This window comes from Anneissia japonica, unplaced genomic scaffold (genome assembly GCF_011630105.1).
Source record: "Anneissia japonica isolate Jap-2015-1 unplaced genomic scaffold, ASM1163010v1 scaffold1511_len2985839_cov193, whole genome shotgun sequence".
Taxonomy (NCBI): domain Eukaryota; kingdom Metazoa; phylum Echinodermata; class Crinoidea; order Comatulida; family Comatulidae; genus Anneissia; species Anneissia japonica.
The window spans coordinates 170,894-181,699 of NW_022685291.1; the positions used below are offsets into that span (position 1 = coordinate 170,894).

The 10,806-nt window shown below is 34.0% G+C and overlaps 1 protein-coding gene across 1 annotated transcript in view; it reads right to left on the minus strand.

Moving 5' to 3' along the window:
• Window positions 1-1,178: 1,178 nt before the first annotated feature.
• The window catches only part of LOC117109741 (ubiquitin-conjugating enzyme E2 R2-like), a 14,593-nt gene continuing 4,965 nt past the window's right edge, over window positions 1,179-10,806 (minus strand). The window contains exons 2-5 of the mRNA XM_033252154.1: window positions 6,313-6,399; window positions 3,640-3,737; window positions 3,367-3,501; window positions 1,179-3,053 (exon numbers count right to left, since the gene is read on the minus strand). Coding sequence (XP_033108045.1) covers window positions 2,819-3,053; window positions 3,367-3,501; window positions 3,640-3,737; window positions 6,313-6,399 — 555 coding nt within the window. The 3' untranslated portion in view covers window positions 1,179-2,818. The remainder of the gene's footprint in view (window positions 3,054-3,366; window positions 3,502-3,639; window positions 3,738-6,312; window positions 6,400-10,806) is intronic.

Here is a 10,806-nt window from a genome sequence, read left to right on the forward strand (position 1 = left end):
GCAACAAGTAATTATATGTGACAAACATAGTCATTCCTTATAACAGAGGCTGAAAAAATATTCTTTGAATTATGAACAATATTGATTATTATCTTTATTGAATGTAATGTATTATTCAAAATATAGGAAAAGTATATTATGGTGAATACCAGTATTTTAATTTTGTGTAAGGTATAGAATAATCCAATCTCATTGTTGTAAATGGAATTGAATTATTTATGAACTCATAAAATTAGACATTATACAGAATCTATAGATATAATAAATAAAGATCTATTTTATTTCCAAAACACTCCCATTAACACAATAAGTTGTTTTGTGGTTTCAACTGTATATGTTTATGTCAAAGGTCAAGTTGCATTAATAGTACACAAATCACATAGCCTATGTTGATCTGATATAAATTTTATGAAGATTTGTTGTCTATATACTGTGTCAGTCAACATTAAGTAATGTATAAAACTGCAGGTGATAGTACAGCATAAGCCATATGAATGTTCTTTTTTTAATATGATGTTTGTCTTAGTCATGTGGTTAAGACTATGAAAGGGTGTATTGCATTTCTTGGGCATTGAGATTATAAATTTGAATATGAATAATAATAATAATAGTAATTATGAAATAAAATATAAGTGTACTGTTTAATGCACACTTTGTAATTTTTATATTAAAGATGAATAGAGTAACACTATTTTAAATTGTACTGTATCTCTATTTTGTCTATGGTCAAAAATTAGTTTTGTAGTAGTAGAGAAATCCCCCAGCGCCAGCAGGGGGGTCAAGCCTCCCCCCGTTAGCCAAAGCTCTTCGGGCAGTCAGACCAAGAAGAAAAAAAAATAGGCCTAATTTTTCCATCCCTTTACTAGTCTAGAAGTCCCAATTTTATTTAAAACAAATCTCGTTTTGGGAGAAGGGGGGGGACATCCCCCTCCCAACCCAGAAACCAATGGCTTCTGTTACAGCAGCGAAGTGTAATTCCCAGCTTTCGCATTTGAGAAACGAATGGCTTCTGTTACACCATCGAAGTGTAATTCCCAGCACAACAGTAGGCATACTATGATGTAAAGTGATATCTTCACCCAGCTTCACAACCAATGACAGGACTGACAGCGTTAGACGTTTCATTCAAACATCCATAGAAAGATGTCCACTCATCAGAAAGATATTTACTCCCATTCTGACAATCTTATATTTTTAATCAAGAAAAGTACAAGAATGAAGAATAAAGACATCTTATACAATCGAGGTCATTGCTTTAATATCCTAACACTTTATAAACAATAAGAAAATGATTGATTCCATCCCATAACATCTCTGAGTAGTTAACAGGCTAAGAAAATCTAATAACCAAATTCTTAACTTGGGTGAACTCATATCAACTGACTCTAACCTGGTAAATGACTGAATTTGTTATATCCATGTTGACCTGGTAAGTCATAAACCTATTATTAGGCCCTATTCCCAACCATAAACATGTTTTTTAATATCACACTCTTATGCTAGTTAGTAGATAACTTGGCCATACATTAAATGTTTTCTGTGAACAATAATTTCAATATCTCACTCTTAGCCAGATTATTCATGTTAGTTATTAACTGTTAACTTAGTATTACATGCTGTTCAGTGACAGAAATCCAGAAGTTAATTAGGTTTATTTGATCAAATAGGTTCATTTAGTATTTACCAGATTAAGTCAGTTTAATCCCATTTCAATAACAGACTTAACCAATTGGTTTGTTAGATGATAACCTAGTAATGAATGCTGTTAACAAATAAATCATGAATTGTAATTTCTCCCTGTTCAAAACATGGAAAACCAAAAATGTGTTGAATACAGTCTTAGAAAAGTGAATGTAATCGGCCAAGGAAAACAAATTACAGTATTCAAAGCAATAGCATAATACAAATTAGCAAAGAGCACTTCCCCAAATCGATTTAAAAATATCAACATTATTTTATACATTAGTATTTTGCTTCACAATTTTGGACGCTAGAAAAGTACACTGTAAAATGACGAACAACTCAGGAGAAGTCATTCATAATCTTTTGGAAAAATATTGGTTTATAACCATCATCGTCACAATCAAAATGGACCATCAGGTAAAAGTTCTTATGTCGTTCTCAATAGATGAATTTTCTAATTTCATTTATTCATAAGAGACAACATGTAACTTGTATAAGTAATCACATATGATTACTTTTTCTAGAGTTAACACAAAAGACATTCTTAGGTTGCATTTTCCATTCGTTTATCTACTCATCTACTGTAGCTCAGGGGTGGTCAGGGGTAAGGAAAACTATATAGAAAATGTCCAGACTTAAAAGCGTTGCTTAATCAAGTAGACAAAAGGTATGTTAAATTCTATTTTACACCAAGAAAATGAATAGAATGAAAATCAGGTAGCTTCATATATATTTCACAATTCTTCACTACATAAAGGTGATTACATAAAGTGGGGAAAAACAATATAAAGTTGTTTTTTTTTAACCAAGATCGTCTCTTAACCAAATTACAAACAAAATAATTACCTAAAAACAATTCCCGAAATCTACACATATCATCTTCCCATTTGCAAATGACAACACCAAGAGATGTTCAAGTTTGTTTATTCTCCTTTGATTCACAGATGATGAAATTGTCAACCATTATGACTGTACACAAAAGATGACATGATTTAAGGTAGATTGAACTTTGAACACATATGGATAGTTTAGAGAAATCCATGTCTCTGTCTATAAATATGTTCATATTTGCACAAAAAAAATGTCTGTACGGCCAAAGAGGAAAGTGATTGACATCAATTTGCCACGGATACTATCACGATTCCCCATTGCCGGAGTCATCCTCATCATCAAAGTACACTTCATCATCCTCCTCTTCGTCCTCTTCCTCGTCATCCTCTAGATCGTACTCGTCGTAGTAGATGTCGGCAAAATCTGTTGAGCTGTGTGATTGTGGTTGAACCTTTGGTTTGATGCAGTATTCTTGCAAAGTCGTTGGAACCTTTACGCCATCTTTTTTCGCATCTTCTCGACTGGAATTCACCTGTTTTCTGCAAAAATTACAATTTATAAACAATAAATTTAAAGAAATTCACTATGTACGTGGAATGGTTAGCACAGTGAATATAATTCTGTATATCAATCTTAAGGTAGGGAGTTAGATTCTCACTTCAATCACAGGTTTGTGGCCTTGGGTAAATAAATATATCTTCATGTACATAAAATTCTTAAGGATGTGCAGTAATATTTTTTAAGCTGAGCGAAGTGACTGTTCTTTAGTGTGATTTAAAACATAAATCTCCTAAACAAAAACCCCAAATTATAGATGAATTTATCATATTTCTTTCTTCTATTCCTACTTACTCGATAATCTTCCGATATTTGTCGTCTTTTCCTTTAGTTTCCTTCCACTTTCTGTACATTACTGAGGCATCAACATTTGCAGGCGAAAATGTGTTTGGCTCATTCAGAAGAGAGATTACGCTAAGCAAGATTGTCCTACAGTGAAAAACGAAGCCAAAAAAAATTGGTACAAATTGTTCTCATTCCTTCTTGAAAGAAAAAAGGAAAGGGGGGGAGGGATGAATAACGATAAAGGGAGGGATGTGGTATGAAGAAAAATACTGTACTGCTTACCTGACACTTTGTGTGGGGTTCCACCTTTCGGATGGCAACTCGCCACTTTGTGGGTCATCTACTGGAGGGTGGAGAATTGATATGCAGACATCCCCCGTCTGTAAAAATGTAAACAAACAAATCTTTCAACAAGAGATAATCTGGTTTATTTGATCAAATAGGTTCATTTAGCATTTATCAGATTAAGTCAGTTTAATCCCATTTCAATAACAGACTTAACCAATTGATTTGTTAGATGATAACCTAGTAATGAATGCTGTTAACAAATAAATCATGAATTGTAATTTCTCCCTGTTCAAAACATGGAAAACCAAAATGTGTTGAATACAGTCTTAGAAAAGTGAATGTAATCGGCCAAGGAAAAACAAATTACAGTTTTCAAAGCAATATCATAATACAAATTAGCATTTCAAGAGTACTTCCACAAATCGATTTAAAAATATCAACATATACATATTTTGCTTCACAATTTTGGACGCTAGAAAAGTACACTGTAAAATGACGAACAACTCAGGAGAAGTCATTCATAATCTTTTGGACAAATATTGGTTTATAAACCATCATCCTCACAGTCAAAATAGACCATCAGGTAAAGGTTCTTATGTCGTTCTCAATAGATGAAATTCCTAATTTCATTTATTCATAAAAGACAACAATAACATATGAATTCTCTGTTTGATTGTAACTTTATTTCCTTGTTCTCCTTTCATATTAAAGCTATTGGATGTTGTACACGTAATTCTAAATGTAATCTGCTTTATGTTCCATTTTGTCGTGTCAATGCTACCAAAAATGGTTTTATTTCAAGTATTTGTCTTCTTTTTAATAACTGTGTTGTCCAAGACAACTCTATTGACCTTTTCTTTGACAGTTATGGATGTTTTTGTAAAAAGAAAATTTGTAAAATTGTATAAGATGAATTTTTGTTACTGTTATTATTATTATTATATTAATCATATTGCCATATTTTAATGTTTAATATTTTAATCCATTCTGTAAGTGGCGGCTTTCCCGTTGTTGAATGAGAGTATAAATAAATAAATAAATAACTTGTATAAGTAATCACATATGATTACAGGGTTGTAGCTGTAGAAAACTAAGGGTGGGTGATAATAACCAATTTTAAGAGTGGGTGGGTGATAACATTAATAAACTAAATAATAAGAGTAAGTTTAAAAGTATGGAAAAGTGGGTTAGTAAAGGTGGGTGAAAGGGCCATGAAATTAGCTTTAGACTGGGTGGAAAACTTCAAGGCTGGGTGGCCCCGCCCTCCTCCACCCACCATAAATACTGTACATCCCTGTGATTACTTTTTCTATATATTCTGGTACAGTGCCCACAACATAACCCAAGAGATAGTGTACGATACGTATCTAATTCACAATTACAGCATCTCAAAACAACAAAACAACTCTTATTATTAAGTATTGTAAGTTGACTAATCATTAATTGTTATTAAGAAAATGTAATCATGAATGTAATTAGAAACGAAGAAAGTAATAATAATTGTAACTGGGAAAATTAATGTAAATGTGAATGTAATTAATTATATTTTCATTGTAATTGACCTTATGCCTGATATATATAATAATCAAAAGTGTCGCTAAATAATTTAAAATGCAAATAATAATCATTGCATGATCAACAATCTACTAGATATCTACATAAACTTTGGAACTTGTACACTATGCAACATTATTGAGCGGCAGCCCCATGTCTACAGTATTGTTTATCCATTGTTCATCCTAGCATTTTAAATTCATTGCAGATGTTATTGCTAGCATTAAATTGTCTGATATAATTTAATTTCAGTGAACTAAACATGGAAAAAAACATGTAAATTGCACACACTGTATATAAACAATTAACCAGACAACCACAAACCAAAAAAAGAAAATAATATGAAAATTCCTTTTAATTACTACAAAATACAATCAATCATATCTGAATGTAGTGTATGATTGTCCAAAAGAAATCGAGAAAAAGAATAATTGGTCGAACATTTGTGATTTTCACCAAAATAAATGTATAGTGACTGAGTACAACTGCAGCACACCTACAGTACCAGAACAACGAAGCAGGGGGAGGGGGTCTGTGCTTAGAGTTATTACAGTACCTCCTAAACACCCATCCCACCAGCCCTCCATTAGTCATTGCTTCAGGTAGAAGACTCGAAAGATAATAAATGTATGTCTTTCTGCAGTTATGCACACAAGATATGTGAAGTCAACTGTTCAAAACTTTAGATACAGCTAATTTAAATTACACAATGTCGTCGTGATAAAAAACATGATGAATCTGTTATTGCTATCATTTTATTCATAGATTTAACTGAATTAAGGTGTTATAAAATGACAACAGATTGATCAAACATACACATCAGGAAATATGACCCGACACAATGGATAGAATGCGAGGCAAAAATTAATTCTTTCCTGACAAATAGAATTACCACGTAGGTACCTGCAATAGCACAATTATGTTATCCTATAGTCATAAATTTGGTCCACATCTCAGAATTTATTACTTAATGAATCTAGATTGACTTAGAAAGTCTTTTGGATTTTGATGCCAAGGACTCATGCCTATGACTAATATGTAATTTGGCAAAAGCATGATGCTGAGTGTAAGAGTTTTCATGTGACACAACAACACTTTGGGGAGCTAGCTTACCTCGTATATATTGGGATGCCACATTTTTGTAAGGAACTTAAATGTTGGAGGGTGGTATGGGTAGCCTGGAGGAAATGCCATCATTGCCTAAAAGATAAAAAGAGGAAGCAAAATGTCATGATCAATGCAAACAATACAATATTTTGGGGTGAAATTAAGAGGCAATGACACAGTATTCCTTTCCACTCTTAAAAAACATCATTAACATCATCATAATCATTGTTGTACATTTAATTAGACAACACCAGTGGCGGATCTAGGAATTTGAAATAGAGAGGGCATGGAGAAGGATGTTCATAGATGGAGGGTCTATACTACCTCAGCCCCATGGTTGGGGCTGAGGTACAGTAGGAAAATTTATGATTATGGCACCTCTAGATGGCCGAAAATGGCAATCTTACTGTAGACTCAAAGTTTGAGTAGAATTTTCTTTTTTTCTCAATTTTGTTTATATTTTGAAAAATTTAGGGGAAGCCTGGGCCAGCTGGACCTTCCTGAATCCGCCACTGAACATAACTAAATATCTATTGCTTGGAAAAAAAAAAAAAAACTGCAATGTCACTGAAACATTTCATACAGTTCATAACAGCATTCAACACACAGAAACTGAAGAACAACCTTTACAGTTTACATAACAATTGACACTTATATTAGAATTATAAATTTACATTGTTTATTTACCAGTGGGCCTATAGAAGTCTTTTGGACTGACCCAAAATGAATAATAGATACTGGTCTTCTTGGTGTTTTCTCTCAATTCACAGTCAAAAAGTGTCCCATTAAATAGGGGTTGTCACAAAGGAGGGGTGCTGCTACAGTACTGTATATATTAGTAAAAATTTATAGTTTATGAGTTCTACTGTATATTATTGATCTTAGTACTGTAGCAAGACGAATGCTCCATAGGCACCAAGCCTTTTGAGTGCACTAATTGTCATCTGTTTTATTCTCTTTTCATCAGGCAGCGGTTTGGGTTTACTGTATAATCAAAAGATTATGAGTCAGTGGGCTGGTCACATTGTCAGTGCCCTTGGCTAATATATCTACTGTACTTTCTTCACCAAGAATTATAATGGGCACTGGTAGATGTACAAATAAATATACCGTAAATCCTTGAATAAGCGCCGCTCTCGAATAAGCACGGTACCAAACATGGTTTTTTCGCTAAGTGCCGCTCTTGAATAAGTGCTGTTGCGCTTGATCGAGAGTACATATTACCCCATGTGTAATAAAACACTTTGAGAAACAGAGTTTTAAAGACAATGTATACAGTCTTCAAATGAATAACACAATGAAGACATTAAGCATACAGTATATTTATAAACGTTTATCTGTGATGTAGGGCATATAATAGGCCTACCAAACTACGGGAATACGTGAGATAGGTAACACGGGAACGCATGAAGAGTGCCACACCAATACCTTTTTTAAATAGGCGCTGCTTTCGAATAAGCGCCGCATTGAAGCACTATAAGCACTGAAGCATTATAAATCCATATAATAAACATTATTCGTACATAATTATCAGTATTCCTCTCACATTATTTTACAACTTCTTCCAGTTCATTTCAGGGGACACACCCACAATATTAAAATTACAGTTACCCTCAGCTTTACTACAAGTGACAATTCCGAAGCTAGTTATCATCCAGAAAGCGTGACGCAGCTCATATGCTATTGATTTTGCACTCGAAACCCAATTGGCAACCATCTAGACATGAAACATTGATTTTTCCATTACTTCATGGTATCTTCATGGATACTGTACGTGAAGATAATTATAACGATCTTTCTAAAGTAGAATACAGTAGAACTCTCATTTACGTACGGCACGGGCCCAGAGCTATTCGTAAATGCGGGTATTCGTAAAATCGGGGTTTACCCAAATTCTTATATATTTGCACTGGTACTACTTACACTGGCCTAGGCTAGGCCTACAGGCCTACGCAGCTAAGTCTGAGGGGGCCTAGGCCCCACAGTAGGCAGCTTCTAAGCATTCTGATCACACTCTAGGCCCTACACAAATTTGTTTTTATTGGACATTTTTACCTTCTTAAATACCTAGATTGTGGATTTTACTCCAACACAACTTCCATAGATACTTGTTTATTGATCATTCAATAAAACAATCAAGCACTATGTTGACTTTTAAAGCTGAAACCGATGTTTGAAAGAGAAGTAAAATTTGTCACATGCACATGTGTGTGAAGCCATAAAAAACACTGACTTTGAATAGGCCCTTTAGGGGGCCTCCTTCACTTGAGAATTAAATTGTACTGTATAATAGTATGGTGTGTTGTGTTGTATGCTTGCTAATAACAGTTACAATTCGAGCGGATTTTTTTTTTAATCTTTCACTTAAATTTGTATGACATCATCCCCTTTATTTTACGTTCGTAAAATCGGGAATTCGTTAAATCGGGGTTCGTAAATGAGGGTTTCTACTGTAAATGAAGCTTCTACCTTTCCTTTGTTTACAGTACATTACGCTATTTTTTTACAATATTTAAGTAACAACCATATTTAATGGTAATCACAGGCAGGCCCTTTAATTCATTGTAATCTACATTTAAAATACTTATTTTTACTAAATGATAACAAATTCAATGCACAGTTACTCTGGTAAATGTGATTACTTAATAATTTAGTGTTCAAATACTAAGTTATTTTTTCGTGAAAAAAAAAAAACAGCAGCCAACGGTGCCATTGGATTATAACAAATTTATTGTTTTCCGATTAATTATAATGAACATTGATATTGAAAGAGGGATTTTTCGGCTTCAAGTATGTGCTATTAAAATATACAGTTTTTGTTTCTAATGTAACTCAAATGTAGCTATGTGCAATTTCAGTAGGCATGTTCATGTGAGGCTATGCATACATAAGGGGCAAATTATCAACATAAAACTATGAATTACAATGCAGCGACGCACTTGGATTAAAAGGATAGGATACAACCATGATTGCAAGGATTATATGCACACTCACATTCAATGACCTAATGTGTACAGACTAAACTGCCACAGAAGTGGGTGTGGCATCTAGGAACCTACCAAGTGATTACTCAGCCATGTAGTGAAACCAACAAACAAAACTTGTAATAATAGCATATGACAGCATTATAATGATTACTGTAAATGATGGGAACAATGACTAAGATTAAGAAGTAAACTGAGACTCAGTAAGGATTATTATTATTAATTCTTGTGTTTATATTTTTAAAAACAGGAAATGCTGTACTTTTTATATAATCACTTCCTGTTTATGAATGTGATAGAGGCTTGGCATTTTGGAGCCAACTAACTAGATGATATGTTGCCATGGTATTTATTAAGATTATGTGAATCAATCAATGAGGACTTAACTTTACATTATGACATAATCACTTGTTTAAAAGCAAAGATATTTAATCAATTGTTGAGAAGATGAAAATTAAGTTCCACCCAAGGAATCAGTACAGATGGCCGTAAGACTAGAAGTGGTAAGCTTTTAAGCACGCCTTCTTTCTACTACCAGGAGTGGATTTGGGGGGGGGCCTTCCCCCCCCGACTTTTGGGAGGTAAAAAAAAAGGAAAAAAAAAAAAAAAAAAGAGAGAAAAAGAAAAAAATGATAGCCCAGAATGCCTCAAATGTTATGTTCGGGCGTCTAGAACACAAAAATTCGCGGGGCATGCTCCGGACCCCCTACGACAGTGTTGTCTCAATCGGATCAACTTTGGGCCCCACCTTCCGATCCCCCCTTTTGGACATTTCTGGATCCGCCCCAGACTACAAAGGAATAGAGTAAAGTAGTGGTTGGTGCCTCTATATACTACTGCAAAATGGTATCATACCAGCCTGCAATGCTTACCAAACAGGCCTACCGTTGATCAGGAAGATCGTGTGAACTCTGATCTGAGTGCATGGAACATGTTACTATAATAGTTGAGTCTTAATAAATACTTAAGAATTAAAATTAGAAAAACAACTTTGAGCTGACAAAATTAGACACTGATTATTACAAGAGCCTGGAGAGCTACATGCTATATTCTACAAATGGTGACCTCATTTGGTGACCTTAGAGAATTACAATGAAAAACAATGCAGAATAATAAGGACATTCAAAATGTTAATCACACAAAGAACAGGTAAAAGACTATTATCAAAACTTGAACATCGAAAACAGTACACACAGGTTAAATAATGGTAGCTTAAAGAATGTGTATACTGTACTGTGTATGTCAATAACCTTTTTCAGAATCCAAAATCTACCATGGTTGGTGCCTCTATATACTACTGCAAAATGGTATCATACCAGCCTGCAATGCTTACCAAACAGGCCTACCGTTGATCAGGAAGATGACCTAACATTGGGGGAAGTAGTGAATGCTAAAAAGGGAGATCAAAAAATGCAATCAATTCTTGATGATGTTAGCTTGTGGTGCGCTGACAATAGTATGCTTCCTAAACCCAGTAAATGTCATATTATGAGAGTGTCGTTTTTACAATCCCGTA